The sequence below is a fragment of the Giraffa tippelskirchi genome, chromosome 1 (assembly GCF_054371585.1).
Source record: "Giraffa tippelskirchi isolate mGirTip1 chromosome 1, T2T-mGirTip1v1.2.pri, whole genome shotgun sequence".
In the NCBI taxonomy this organism is placed as follows: Eukaryota; Metazoa; Chordata; class Mammalia; order Artiodactyla; family Giraffidae; genus Giraffa; species Giraffa tippelskirchi.
Genome location: NC_137275.1, coordinates 106,736,780 through 106,751,595, shown reverse-complemented (window position 1 = coordinate 106,751,595; position 14,816 = coordinate 106,736,780). Strand labels below are relative to the sequence as shown.

The 14,816-nt window shown below is 48.6% G+C and overlaps 1 protein-coding gene across 15 annotated transcripts in view; it reads left to right on the top strand.

The window, feature by feature from the left end:
* The window catches only part of LOC145505950 (liprin-alpha-1-like), a 54,717-nt gene that overhangs the window by 28,064 nt on the left and 11,837 nt on the right, over positions 1-14,816 (top strand). For 3 of the 15 annotated variants that reach the window (XM_081489355.1, XM_081489349.1, XM_081489380.1), the window contains 3 exons: positions 10,662-10,763; positions 11,234-11,398; positions 14,286-14,507. In XM_081489355.1, the coding sequence (XP_081345481.1) occupies positions 10,662-10,763; positions 11,234-11,398; positions 14,286-14,507 (489 nt within the window). Of the gene's footprint in view, positions 1-781; positions 876-4,363; positions 4,479-7,247; positions 7,305-8,717; positions 8,825-9,313; positions 9,761-10,661; positions 10,768-11,233; positions 11,399-14,285; positions 14,508-14,816 lie in introns of those variants that run through there. The other 12 variants (XM_081489402.1, XM_081489421.1, XM_081489413.1 and 9 more) reach the window with 12 other exon arrangements.

Here is a 14,816-nt window from a genome sequence, read left to right as displayed (position 1 = left end):
TGTGTCCTGAGGTGTCGGCAGAGTGACCCCAGGGTCTGTATGTGTGTGTCCTGAGGTGTCGGCAGAGTGACCCCAGGGTCTCTGTGTGTGTCCTGAGGTGTCGGCAGAGTGACCCCAGGGTCTCTGTGTGTGTCCTGAGGTGTCGGCAGAGTGACCCCAGGGTCTCTGTGTGTGTCCTGAGGTGTCGGCAGAGTGACCCCAGGGTCTCTGTGTGTGTCCTGAGGTGTCGGCAGAGTGACCCCAGGGTCTGTATGTGTGTGTCCTGAGGTGTCGGCAGAGTGACCCCAGGGTCTCTGTGTGTGTCCTGAGGTGTCGGCAGAGTGACCCCAGGGTCTGTATGTGTGTGTCCTGAGGTGTCGGCAGAGTGACCCCAGGGTCTGTATGTGTGTGTCCTGAGGTGTCGGCAGAGTGACCCCAGGGTCTCTGTGTGTGTCCTGAGGTGTCGGCAGAGTGACACCAGGGTCTCTGTGTGTGTCCTGAGGTGTCGGCAGAGTGACCCCAGGGTCTGTATGTGTGTGTCCTGAGGTGTCGGCAGAGTGACCCCAGGGTCTGTATGTGTGTGTCCTGAGGTGTCGGCAGAGTGACCCCAGGGTCTCTGTGTGTGTCCTGAGGTGTCGGCAGAGTGACCCCAGGGTCTCTGTGTGTGTCCTGAGGTGTCGGCAGAGTGACCCCAGGGTCTCTGTGTGTGTCCTGAGGTGTCGGCAGAGTGACCCCAGGGTCTCTGTGTGTGTCCTGAGGTGTCGGCAGAGTGACCCCAGGGTCTCTGTGTGTGTCCTGACAGGTATGGTGGGCTGAATGGTGGCCCCGAAAGCTGTCCATCCTTCTGCAGCCGGTAAAGGTGATCTTATTCCGATGAAAGGTCTCGGCAGATGGAAGTAAGTTACTGACCTCTGTACCAGATCACCCGGGATGCATGTGGATCCTAAATCCAATGAAGGGTGTCCTTGGAAGAGAAGAGGGGGTGATCTGAAGCACAGAGCCACCTAGGGGAGAAGGTTTGTGCAGATGGATGCAGAGGTCGGGGTGATGTGGCCACAAGCCCAGGGAGGCCTGGGGTTCCCCAAGGGCTGGAGCAGGCCAGGGGGACTCCCCTGGAGCCTCTGGAGGGAGCTCAGCCCTGCCCACACCTTGATCACAGGTTTCTAACTCCAGAACTGGGGGAGAATGAATTTGTGTTAAAGCTGTCCAGTGTGTGGCCAGTGGCTGCAGCCGCCCCTGGACACCGAGAGTGAACTTGCTGGCTCCAAGGTGAAAACAGTGGCAGGACCCGCGACCCCTGCCCCCCCCCCCCCGCCACGATCTTGTCATAAGGTTAAAGGAATGAATATGCACAGATGAGATGCCTGAATCAGGGACTGCCACTTGGGTCTCAGCCCCCTTCACCTCCTCCTCCTTGTCATCATCACCATCATTAGGGGTCCTCATCCACTCGTTCAGTGGACACGCGGTGCTCTTGCACGGCCCTGATGTGGGGAACGAGGCCAACGAGCTGGGAGGCTCCACACAGGACTCACCCTGCCTGCTGGGGCCGCATGGACAAGGCCTGTGCAGTGACACGGAGGCCCTGGGAGAGGCTGGAACCTCTGGTCATGGGAGGCTCGGGGTCTCAGCATCAGAGGTGGAGGGGTGAGCCGGGTCCATCCAGGGGGTGCAGCCCTTCACTCAAAGTGCGGGAAGAACCCCATGTGGCAGCCGGTGTCCGGGAGCTTCCCCTTGCCCTGGTGGGCTGCGGGCACAGCCATGGATGACCAGGAGTCTGCATCTCGCTAGGGGCCGAGGCTGGCACCAAGTGAATCCTCAGTGAGGTTTTTTCCTTAAAAACCATCCTAAGTGACTTTGGCTCCATTGGTTTTTGCCAAAAACCTACAATGATCCCAAGAACTTTGTACACTCCAAGGGTGGTGACTGGACGTGGAGCCCAGCACAGACCCAAGTCGGTCCTGCCCTGAGTCCCACGGGCCGGCCACACCATCCCCCTTCTGTGGCCTGGCTTTCTTCTGCCAGGACCCCCAGGATGGTGGAAAGGCGAGTGTGGCCTCAAGCTGAGGGGCCCAGCGTGGGCTCCAAGCCCCTGGGGGTCCCCTTGGGAAGTCTGGTGGACCATAGTCTCCACTGCCGTCGGGCAGCTCTGTCTCGGGGAATGTCTTGTTTCTTTGCTTTTTGTTGTGATGGGACACCCCACTTATCTCCGGGCGGTTGGGAAGTCTGTTGTTGTTACATGCTCCCGCCTTAGATGGGGAAACATGATTGCTGCCTTGGCGCTGCTCACTCGATCCTGGGAATCTGTTAAACACAAATGGCAAGGGGAACAGAGAAAAACAGAAAAAGAAAAACAGAGACTTGCTGGGTTGCTTCAGGTCTCACCTGTGATTAAGAGTGTGTACAGCCTGCATGTGAACCCGGATTCCCACACCTGCCAGCTACCAGGTGCCAGGCCCTGATTTTAGACCCCCAGCTTCACTAAGGAGTCCTTGACAGATACAGTTTGTGTGTATTTCAAGTCTACCTTGTGATGACTTGATGCCCATAGGCCTCATGGAATGATTGCCCAACATACGCATCGCCTCACACAGTTAAATCTGTGTGTGTGTGTGTGTGTGTTTGTCTCTTTAATGTTGTTCTAGAATCCATGAACACAATATATATAGCTCTCCATTTTTTTAGATCTTCTTTAATTTATCTTAGAAGTTTATAGTTTGCTGTATGTCTTGCACATGTTTAGTTAGATATCTTGATATTTTCAGTGGCATTATAAATTCCTCATAGATAGAGATAGAACTGACTTTTCTATATTCACTTCCTAATTCCATTTATTTCAAATAATTCTAATTGTATTTTTTTATGTATACATAATTATGTCTTCAAATAAGTGCTTTCTTTCCCCTTTGCAACTGTGATAACCCTTTTCTTTTTCTTGCCTTATTTTTCGGACTGGGATCTCCAGTACAGAGTACAGTGGTGAACAGAAGTAGTGAGAATAAGTATCCGTGTCTCTTTTCCATAATCAGAGGAAAAGCTTTCAGTATTTCACCATCACATATGATATTAGCTTTTTTGGAGACATTTTTATCAAAATATATAAATTCTTCTCTGTTAGTTGACCAAGAGTTTTTTCTTAGTCATGAACTAAGATTATTACATTAAATTTTGTTAAGTTTATTTTCTGCAGGTTTTGAAACAGGTGATTTTTCTTTAATGTGGCGATTTTACTTTTAAAAAATTTTGTGATTCTAAAACGACCCCAACCTGATCTCGATGTATTCTCCTTTGGTTGGACTTTATTTGTTGGGGTTTTATTTAGGATTATTCCATCTATACTCAGAGTCTGTAATTTTGCTTTCTTGTACTTCTTCCTTGTTGGTTTTAGTATCAAGGTTATGCTAGTCTTCTAAAACAAGGTTGCAGAGTGTTCCTTGTTTACCCCGAGAGTTCCTGTGAGATTACTGTTTTCTTCCCTAGATTTTGGAAAGAATTGATTGGCAAAACCAGTTGGTTTCATTGTGGGGAGGCTTTTAATTTCAGATTTAATTTTTTTCATGCAAATAAAATGTTCTGATTTTGTATGTCTTCTTGGGTCTATTTAAGTAAAGCATATTCCCCCTGCTAGGAATTTATTGAGGCCAGCAGATTCTCCAATTAGTAAGTGAACTGTGGTTTATAGTATGTTTCCTATCTGCAAGATGTGTTGTCTCCCCTTTCAAAAATCCTTGATACTGGTGATTTGTGCTTTGTCTCTTTTTCTTAATCAGTGTCTCTAGGGGTTTATGAGTTGTATCAGTCCTTTCAAAGAGCCAACTTTTGGCTTTGTTTTTAAAAATGTTCATATTTGCTTTCTGTTGCCTTATTTTCTGCTCCTTTTTTCCCCATCTGCCTTGTGTTTCGTTTGCTTTGCTCTTTTTCTGGTTTCTTGGGCTAGAGGCTTAGTTGATTTTTAGCCTTCCTTCTTTTCCAGTATATGTGTTTCAGGCTTTAAGTTACCCTCTAAACACAGTTCGCTGCGTGCCACAAGTTTGAATAAGCCCGATTTTCACTATCTTTTATGTAAAAGTTTTTCCTAATCTTCATGTGGTTTTTAAAATTTTATTGAAGAAATTCTTCAAGAAGCATGTCATTGAACTTCCCAATGTTTGGGGAGGTTTTTCTAGTGACCCTTTTTTGATTTCTCACTTAATTCCATGAAGAGCCCCGTCTTAGTCATTTTGCGCTACTGTTATAAATACCATAGACTAGCTGGTAAACAACAGAAAGGTGTTTCTTGTAGTCCCGGAGGCTGGGAAGTCCTAAGATCACCCGCAGGTGCCACATCTGGTGAGGCCTGTTTCCTGGCTCCTAGGCTGCCTGCTTCTTCTCTCTGTCCTCGCAGCACGGGAGCCCATTCCCTCCTGACCTGACCCCTCCCAGAGTCCCTGCCTTCTAGTATCATCACCACGTGCGAGGTGAAGCTTGAGGGCACATAAACCGTCAGCCCATTGCAATCCGTAAGTATACCCTGAATTATTTCAGTCCTTGGAAATAATTTGAGCTTTCCTAATGGCCCAATATATATTCGTTTTGTTCTATGTTCCTTGGGCTCTTGAAAATAATATGGGTCAGTGGGAGTGCAGTGTTCCGTATGTATCAGTTAGAGCAGGCTTGTCACTCGTGTAATTCAGATTCCGGTAGCCATGCTGAATAAAGCAGAAGTCGGTGAAATTACCTGTAATATATTTTATTTAACACACCCAAAATATTATCATTTCAGTGTGTGATCAACATGATAAAGCCTAGTGAAATATTTCACATTCTGTTTTTCATGCTGAGTCTTGAAAATCCAGTGTGTGTTTCATGCTTGCAGCGCGTCTCATTGTCGAGCCAGCCGCATTTCAGGTACTTCGTGGCTGCAGGTGACTCCGCACCAGGGAGCCCAGTTCCAGGAGAGACGTGTCTTTAACGTCTCCCACTGCGATGATGAACTTGGCTGTTACTCCTTTTCTATTTCTGTCAGTTTTTATGGATTGATATTTTGAGGTTATGTTATTAGGTACATTCAAATTTAGAATCCTCATCTTCTTGCTAGACTGAACTTGTATCAGTATGAGATGCTCCTTTTTATCGCTAGTAATGCTTCTTAATTTAGGCACTGTTTGACAGTGATATTGCCACATGAGTTTTCTGTCCTTGTTTGCCTGGGTATCTTTTACTTTCACCTGTCTAAAAGATCTTCTATCTTAACATGTACCTCTGTGAATAGTGTATAGGTTTAATTATAATCAGTTTGACACTGTACCTGTTAATGAGAGTATTTGCTCTATTTATTATTTTGATATTTCAGTGTGTAGATACCATGTTACTGTTTGTCCCACCTATTCTGTGTTCTTTTTCTCTTGCCTTCTTTTAGAAGTATGAAGTGTTTCTCTAGTTCTGTACTCCTCTGTCAGGTTGTTGGGCGTACATTGGCAGATACAGCGTGTGTTTCACATTTAAGTCTAACTTAGTACTTTTACTGCCTCCCTGACACGATTGTTTCCTCCTTGTCACTGTTATACTTGAAAATTTTAGATACATTTTTGGCATGATCATCATTGTTTTGTAGAGTTAATATTTACCCTCAGAGTTACCTCATTGTTGGTCTTTACTTGTTTTGTCTGTTTCCGTCAGAGACTACTTTTCCTTTTCCCAAAGAACTGCCTTCATGTTTTTTTAGTTCACGTCTGTGGCTGATGAGTTGTCTCATTTCCATTTGCCCTAAAAGTCTTTATTTTGCTTTCACTTTCGAAACGTGTTTTTGTTGGGTATAGAATTCCAGGTTGGTGGTTATTTGTTTTTCAGCATTTTACAGATGCCAGTCCATCATCTTCTGACTTCCTTGTTCTTGAAGTCAGCTCTCAGTCTTGCTGTGCCATTAAAAGCCTCTGAGCGCTTGAACATTTTCTTCTTGCCTTAGGCACCCGCAGAGCTGCTGAAACCAATGTGCGGTTTGCATTTTTGAGTCAATGGTCTGATTCTTGATCCAACTCTTGCCACTGTCCCTGTCCGTCAGTTCAGTCGCTCAGTGTCTGACCCGTTGTGACCCCATGGGCTGCAGCATGCCAGGCTTCTCTGTCCATCACCACTCCCGGAGCTTGCTCAAGCTCATGTCCATCGAGTCAGTGATGTCGTCCAACCATCTCGTCCTCTGTCGTCTCCATCTCCTCCTGCCTTCAGTCTTCCCCAGCATCAGGTTCTTTTCCAATGAGTCAGTTCTTCGCATCAGGTGGCCAAAGTATTGGAGCTTCAACATCAGTCTTTCCAGTGAATATTCAGGACCGATTTGCTTTAGGATTGACTGGTTGCATCTCCTTGCAGTCCACGGGGCTGTCAAGAGTCTTCTCCAACACCACAGTTCAGAAGCATCGATTCTTCGGCGTTCAGCCTTCTTCATGGGCCAACTCTCAAGTCCATACATGACTACCTGAAAAAACATAGCTTTGACTAAATGAACCTTTGTCGGCAAAGTAACGTCTCTGCTTTTTAATATGCTGTCTAGGGTTGTCATAGCTTTCCTTCCAAGGAGCAAGCGTCTTTTAATTTCACCATCTGCCTTAATTTTGGAGCCCAAGAAAATAAAGTCTGTCGCTGTTTCCATTGTTTCCCCATTTATTTGCCATGAAGTGATGGGGCCGGATGCCGTGATCTTCCTTTTTTGAATGTTGAGTGTTATGCCAGCTTTTTCACTCTCCTCTTTCACTTTCATTAAGAGGCTCTTTAGTTTCAACCCCTGTAGACATTTCTTATTCCCCTTTCTGTCTTTTCCCCACTGTGAGGGGCCCCCTTTATAGATTTTAACAACGTAGTTTAACAACGGGCTCCTTCAGTATATTCTATACTTTCCGCCCTCTTATATATGTATTTTTAACCGATCCATTCTTCAGTTCACTGATCCTGTCTTCAGCTACGTCCAATTTGATGTTAAGCCCAGAGACTGAGTTTTTAAATTGAGTCACTGTTATTGTAAAGTTCTAGAATCGGTTGTGATTCTCAGAAATTTTTCCTTTTGTCAAGTATCTTTTTGAGCAGGTGAAGTTTGTATCTGATACCTCTAGCGTACCTCTGATATGCTGATATACATCTGACACCTGTGGAGCTGTTTCAGTTCTTTTTCTCTTGGTCCTGTTTGTGGTTACACCCCTTTTTGCTTTTTTGGTTGCATGTTGGACATGATGTATGGAAAACCCTAGAGGTTCTGAGTGATGCTGTCTTCTCCAGAGTTTCCTCTGACGCAGACCTCCAGTGGGGACAGAGCTGTCTGTTCACTCGGGCCTGAGTGACTTGACTGGGGGCTCCTTGTAAGCTCAGTCTCAGCAGCCTTCACCCACTTTCCCCCCCAACCCCAGGGAGGAGCCCTCCAGCGTCTCCGTCTGCAAGCCTGGGGTCCCTCCCAGGGCCCCTCCTTCTCGGCAGGTCCTGAAGCCCACCGTCTGTCTCCTGAGCGCCACGAGGTGATTGATACTCAGCGCTCAGCCGGTTTGGGCAGAGTGTTGGGTCCGTTTTCTGTGCCTCCCTTTTCTTGGGGAGCTTGGTCTCTAACATCCGGACTGAGTTGTCAGGCCTGTGCTTGAATTTTTGTCTTCCCAGCCCAAGGAACCATCCAGAGCTGTGTTAGCCAGTCCCCTCTGCTTGACTTTTTGCCTGCCTTTTCTTCCCAGAGTCAGCTTTGTTCAAATGCCCCAAGGGAAGGAGCAGCCCTCTCAGCCTCTGGCTCCCTCCCTGGGCTTCCCTTTTGTTTGAAATCTTGGATTGTGGCTGCCTAAGGACCTCTTTTCAAATGTATTTAGCTTTTCTAGCTTTTGGCAGGCTGACCTACAGGCTGCTTGTGTCTGTAACTGGAAGTGGGGAAGCCCTGGGTGCCTTCTCTCATCTGAAGCCACATGTAAAAGTCACAGTAATTCTACTGATCATCTTTATTTGATACCAGGGAAAACATGAACCAGGAGTCCTTGCTTAGTACCCACGGTTGTGTTTCTGATCAGAATCCCCAGGTTGCCGGGCTGTTTCAGTGCCACTTGAACTTGGGAAGGAGGTAGAGCAAGCAGCCCACTCGGCCTGGGGGCAGAGCAGCCGGTCTCCCCTCTTCCTCAGCCCCTGCCGGTCTCCCCTCTTCCTCTGCCCCTGCCGGTCTCCCCTCTTCCTCTGCCCCTGCCGGCCCAGGGCAGGCCTCGTGATGACCGGCTGGTGGTGGAGGAGAAGGCTGAGGGGGAAGGGGTTCGGTGACGTGTATTCTGTGACGTGGTCACATGCGAGTTTACTTTTTCAGTTTGAAAAAAATGACTGCTTTTAGTCTTCCCTCCAGTTTCACGTTAAGGTTGAAAATGAAGATTTTATTCTTAAATTTGAGTACAGTGATTTTACAGTCTTTCTGAAAGCAACAGTTGAGGTTTTCAAAAGACATCTCAGAAAACTCCAGTAGATAAAGCCAAAAAAACAGAATGTGTTCTGGGTGAACTGCGGGCGGGACCCCAAACTGTCCTGTGTCTCTCCCGGAGTCTGTAATGGCTGAGATGGGTGGATATAGAACCCCAAGCACCCTCAGGACTGAGGTCCTCAAGTGACAGCAGAGGTCCCGGCTGAGCCAGGAGCAGTGTGGCCTGTGCCCCAGTGAGTGGAGAGCCGCGAGGGTGGGAGTGGAGCCGGGAGAGGGGGTGGGAGACTCGGGGGCGGAGGGAGGGGCAGCACCTAGGGGGGTCTGGGAGGCGCTGGCTGTCGGGGCTCGAGGCAGGGACACCCCTGAACCTCCACCGTGCAGCCCCCACGGGGCAGAGTTGTCTGGCCGCCCAGGGTTGAAGTTAAGAGAGCGAGTTCGCAACAGGTTGAGTGAACCCCTGTACCCACTGTGGGTTCATGTTAAGTGCCTGGAGCGAGGTTGGTCAAGCCCTTGCTGAGCTCGATTGAGAGAGTCAGTCAGGGAGGACCGAGCTCAGGGTGAGAGTGAGGGGCAGCTAGTGTGGTGAGTCCTCCTCAGCTGGGTGGGTTCTGGGGACGCCCTTGAGTTCAGGGGTGCCCTTTCACTAGCCTCACTGGAGGCTTGTTTAGGGGGTGGAGGGGCAGAAGTCCACTTAGAAGACATGCTCATTCCTAGTGGTGGTGGTTTCTGAAGCAGTTCATACTGTTCGGTTCAACTGTGAACCAGTACCTTGCAGGGTCATGTTTGACGGTGGGCCTGAGCTGTGGGCACGGCCTTCCTTCTCCCGCACCCCACACTCACCTGCCGTCTTTTTGGCAGCCCCTCCCCCTTCTCGGCGCCCTTGATGGTGGGCCTGAGCCCAGCCCCCCTGTTACCACGGAGCCCCTTGTGACTGAGTGGGTTCCGGGTTCCGGGCTCCTGGGAGACGTGCTGGAGGCAGAGCCTTCGTGCCATTTCTTCTTGAGACACCGGTGCTGGTGGACATAGTGTGAGAGCGGTGGTCATAGTGTGAGAGCTGTGTGTGTGAGAGTAGTGTGTGTGAGAGCGGGGTGTGAGAGGAGGGTGTGAGAGTGGGGTGTGAGAGTGGGGTGTGTGAGAGTGATGTTCATGGTGTGAATAGCCATGGTCGTAGTGTGAATAGTGGTGGTGATAGCTCCGTTGCTCAGGTATCTGGTAGTGAACCAGCAGTTGCCCCCGAGTGGGGGGCTGCCCCCATCCGTGAGGATGGGTCGCAGAAAGGCCCGCGTCTGGGCGCTTTTTCAGTGCTGCTACCCCAAGGCAAAGGCCAAGACGAGGAAGAATTTGGACGCGGCCCAAGTCCTGGATGCAGAGCTGCTTGAGGTGAGAGCAGATGGAGGCTGGGCTCGTCGGATCGGCCCTCACGCGGTGAAGCACTGGGGTCGTGTTTCTTGTTAGCACGGTTGTGGGCCCTGCCGGCCAGGGCATTTCGGCCTTAGTGGGCAGGATCGACCCCAGCAGGTTTACCTTGTAAGAGGTTGTGCAGGTGCTGCTTGGAGGATGGGCGGAGGCCCCACAAGAAGGGAAACACTGGCTGGATGAGTCTCTGGGGCATGTGGATCGAGCTAGAGAGTCCGTCCTTGAAGCAGAAATGCTAAGCCTCTTAACGTCTCTCATCTTACAAAGCACAGGACAGTGTGTCCAGTATCTTAATGACGGGTACCTACTGCTTACGTGTATAACATACACCCTCATAGCTTCACATGTCTACTACATGCCTCTTGCAAGTGTTGGGCACTGTTTACTGAATGACTGGGTGACTTCAGTGGAGTCAGGCTAACGGATGGCCCTGGGGTGCCATCAGCCTTTTTCCCAGGGGAACACTCCAAAGCCTGGTGGCCTTGTAGACCTTTCCTTTTTTCTTCACTCTCCCCAGTGATTCTAGGTCACTTGTCTGTGTGTTGTTTAAGAATCTCTTTATGCACTTTGTTGTTGGATTTATGTTTAGGAAAGTTTCTCAGACGTCCCTGGGTCTTGAGAAGGCAGGCTTGGATTCCGGGTTCTCCCCTGCCACGTGCCTGTCAGGTCGAGGTGGAGGCTGCAGGCCGGTCTGAGTTGTGGTGGTCTGTGTGGTCTTGGGGTCAGCAGACCCCTCTTCTCTGGAGGGGCAAGGAGATCCTTTGTGTGGATCTTGGAAAGACTTGGCAGGGTCAGTCTTCAGCATCTTGCTCTCTTTTTAATTTGTGTTTGCATTTAGTTACTTACTCATTTCACTGTTTTCTAGGATTTTGCTACGCTTACCGAAGGACTAAATGTATGCAGGCAGCAGCTTCTTGAAAGAGAAGAAGAAATCGCTGAGCTGAAAGCCGAAAGGAACAACACCGGGGTCAGTAGGGGGATTGTCACGTGTTGACATTTGCCTTGCGGGGGTCACCACTGGGCTCCGTGTTGCTGTCTTTAAACTCTGTCTGTTTTCAAGTTATTTTTCACATCTTCCCTCTGAGCAGACCGAGGTGGATCAGTTTGGGGTTCTCATACCTTGCTTCAAATTTATGATGAGAGCTAATGTAATTTTAGTACATTTGAGGGGGGAGTTCTCTTAACTTACATTTTTGTCCATGCTCCACTTTGTGTGGGATCTTAGTTCCCTGACCAGGGATTAAAACCTATGTCCCCTGCAGAAGTGTGGAGTCTTAACTACTGGGCCACTGTGGAAGTCCACTCTAACTTTAGGCTGAACTGGCAGGATTCCGACTTGCCTTAGCATGGTTTCGGCTTTAGCATGAGGCTGAGAGGAGTTATCGGCCCTGAATTCAAGCATGAGGTTGAACGTGCTCCTTTGGCCCCGCCCTGCAGCTGCTGCTGGAGCGTCTGGAGCGCCTGGTTTCCCAGTACATGCCGTCCCTCCGGATGACGGCGGATGAGCAACAGGCGCAGTCCCCAGCCGGCATGACCAGTGAGGTGGAGGTGCTCAGGGCGCTGAAATCGCTGTTCGAGCACCACAAGGCCCTGGACGAGAAGGTACCAGCCACCTGGCCGTCTTGAATTTGTACACTTGCTGCCTTGTTAGGTGGATGCTGCACGTATTTATGTAACTAGTTGACTTTTGAGCTTCTTGAATTTTTGTAAATAGGTTCTTTCTGTAAGAAGACAGAGTTTTATATGGTTAAAAAGCGTTGCCTGCATACATGCTCAGTCATGTCCGAGTCTTTACGACGCTGTGGACTGCAGCCCACCGCGCTCCTCTCTTCATGGGACTTCTCAGGCTAGAATACTGGACTGGGTGGGCATCTTCTACTCCAGTGGATCTTCTTGACCCAGGGATTGAACCTGCCCTCTTCATTGGCAGGCACATTCTTTACCACTGAGCCACTTGGGAAGCCCGCAGTTAAAAAGTGTTAGTTGGCATAAATGACTCAAGATTGATTATATTCTGTATATCAATTTGCATTTAAAAACTGGGTAATAGAATTAATTTAGGATAACATTTTGTTGTCTCAAACTTAGAATTTAAAGCTGTTAAGAAGGAGATTTTCTTAACGTTAAGATCAATGAGAGACATTAAAGGTATTCTGTTACAGTAGCCATGTATTAGGGTGAGTATACAATAAGAAGTGCCCTAAGGTATATGCACACATCAACACACAGTGACTCGGCCCCTTTTATTTGAGTTGAGAGAGCGATTATGAGTAGCACGCGAAAGGTGGAGTTTGTTAGAAGAAGGATTAGGTGCCACATGTAACGGGGTAAGTTTGATCAGTCATCGTGTAATTTCAGTTAAGGGTTTGTCATTTGCATCCTTTCATTTTAAAAAAGTATGAAGGCTGTAGTGGTGGACATCAGAGGTTATTTATCTTTCTGATTGAGGACCTGCCCACCTAGGTTATTTTAATGACTAGTAAACTAGACTTGTGGTTCAGAGCTACAGAATCTCTTAAGTACCCATTTGTCCAGTAGAAGACAAATTCTGACTCTAATCACCTGGTTGTATTCGCGATGGATAGCATCACCGTGAATTTTCTTTTTATATTCTGTTTTCAGTTTAGAGTTGAGTTTTTCCAAGTGGAGTTCTGCTGTCTTTACTTACTTCTTTAAGTTCAGTTCAGTCACTCAGTCGTGTCTGACTCTTTGCGACCCCATGAGTCACAGCACGCCAGGCCTCCCTGTCCATCACAAACTCCCAGAGTTCACCCAAACCCATGTCCATCGAGTTCATGATTACCATCGATTGATCTCATCCTCCATCTTTCCCAGCATCAGGGCTTTTTCCAATGAGTCAGCTCTTTGCATCAGGTGGCCAGAGTATTGGAGTTTCAGCTTCAACATCGGTCCTTCCAATGAACACCCAGGACAGATCTCCTTTAGGATGGACTGATTGGCTCTCCTTGCAGTTCAAGGGGCTCTCAAGAGTCTTCTCCCACACCACAGTTCAAAGGCATCAATTCTGCGGCGCTCAGCTTTCTTCACCGTCCGACTCTCACATGCATACACGACCACTGGAAAAACCATAGCCTTGACTAGACGGACTTTTGTTGGCAAAGTAATGTCTCTGCTTTTAAATATGCCATCTAAGTTGGCCATAACCTTCCTTCCAAGGAGTAAGCGTCTTTCAATTTCATGGCTACAATCACGATCAGCAGTGATTTTGGGGCCCAAAAACATGAAGTCTGACACTGTTTCCACAGTTTCCCCATCTATTTCCCATGAAGTGATGGGACCTGATGCCATGATCTTAGTTTTCTGAACGTTGAGCTTTAAGCCAACTTTTTCACTCTCCTCTTTCACTTTCATCAAGAGGCTCTTTAGTTCTTTTCCACTTTCTGCCGTAAGGGTGGTGTCATCTGCATATCTGAGGTTATTGATGTTTCTCCCGGCAGTCTCGATTCCAGCTTGTGTTTCATCCAGCCCAGCGTTTCTCATGATGTACTCGGCATATAAGTTAAATAAGCAGGGTGACAAGGACACAGACTTGACGTCCTCCTTTTCCTATTTGGAACCAGTCTGTTGTTCCATGTCCAGTTCTAACTGTTGCTTCCTGACCTGCGTACAGGTTTCCGAAGAGACAGGTCAGATGGTCTGGTATTCCCATCTCTTTCAGAATTTTCCACAGGTGATTGTGATCCACACAGTCAAAGGCTTTGTTTGGCATAGTCCATAAAGCAGAAATTGATGTTTTTCGGGAACTCTCTTGCTTTTTCGATGATCCAGCAGATATTGGCAAATTGATCTCTGGTTCCTCTGCCTTTTCTAAAATCAGCTTGAACATCTGGAAGTTCACGGTTCACCTATTGCTGAAGCCTGGCTTAGAGAATTTTAAGCATTACTTTACTAGCACGTGAGATGAGTGCAATTGTGCGGTAGTTTGAGCATTCTTTGGCATTGCCTTTCTTTGGGATTGGGATGAAAACTGACCATTTCCAGTCCTGTGGCCACCGCTGAGTTTTCCATATTTGCTGGCATATTGAATATAGCACTTTCACAGCATCATCTTTCAGGATTTGAGATAGCTCAACGGGAATTCCATCAGCTCCACTAGCTTTGTTTGTAGTGATGCTTCCTAAAGTCCGGTGGACTTCACGTTTAGCAGATGATTCTTAAAGAGCAGAATAACTGGGGAAAGCTACTAACGGATGGGGTGCTTGATGTAAATCCCGAGCAAGTAAACATGCCAAGCACCAATGGAAAGGCAAGTCCTCGGTCTCGCTCTCTGTCTGGTTCTCGCCTTACCATCTAGTCTCTGCGGGGCTGTTGGGACCTGTCAGCAATGCACCATGTAGATCTGAGTGGCCGTGAGGGTCGTGTGAGCTCCCAGAGTGCAGAAGAAAGTTTTGACCTCACCGATTGCCCGGAAATGCTGTGTTCCCTGACTCCCAAAACAAGGCTGTCTAAGGCTTCCTTTCTCCCTTAGAGATCCTCCGACGGCTCCCCAAGCCACGAGGAAGACCTGGCTAAGGTGATTGAGCTCCAGGAAGTCATCGAGAGGCAGTCAGGGGAGCAGAGCCAGTTGAAGGAGTGCCTGGCAAACCTCTCTGCCTACGTGAGAGAGCTGGAGGAGGACCTGGACACGGCCAGGAAGGAGCTCCTCACGTCCGAGGAAGCGAACAGACAGCTACAGCGGGATGTCCGCGCAGTGAGTGACAGCGGACGTGTCTGTTGTCTTGAGGTGGAATGTGGGTCCCTTGTTCTCCCAGTGATCTGAGCTTTGGGATGGCTGCGTGAGTAGGAGCAGAGCGCTGGCGAGACCGCGACTGGCGGCCTCCCCGCCTCTGCGTCGAGATCTCTGGGGTAGAAGAGGCCTGGTCCAGGCGGTCCATTGGCAGTGGAGCAACACGAGGGCATCCCTAGCGCTGTGCTCACCCTGGGTGTGGACTCCTCATTTCTACAAGTTCTAGGGTGCCCAGTGTGTTCCTCTTTGAAAAATTCATTCATCCATTCATTC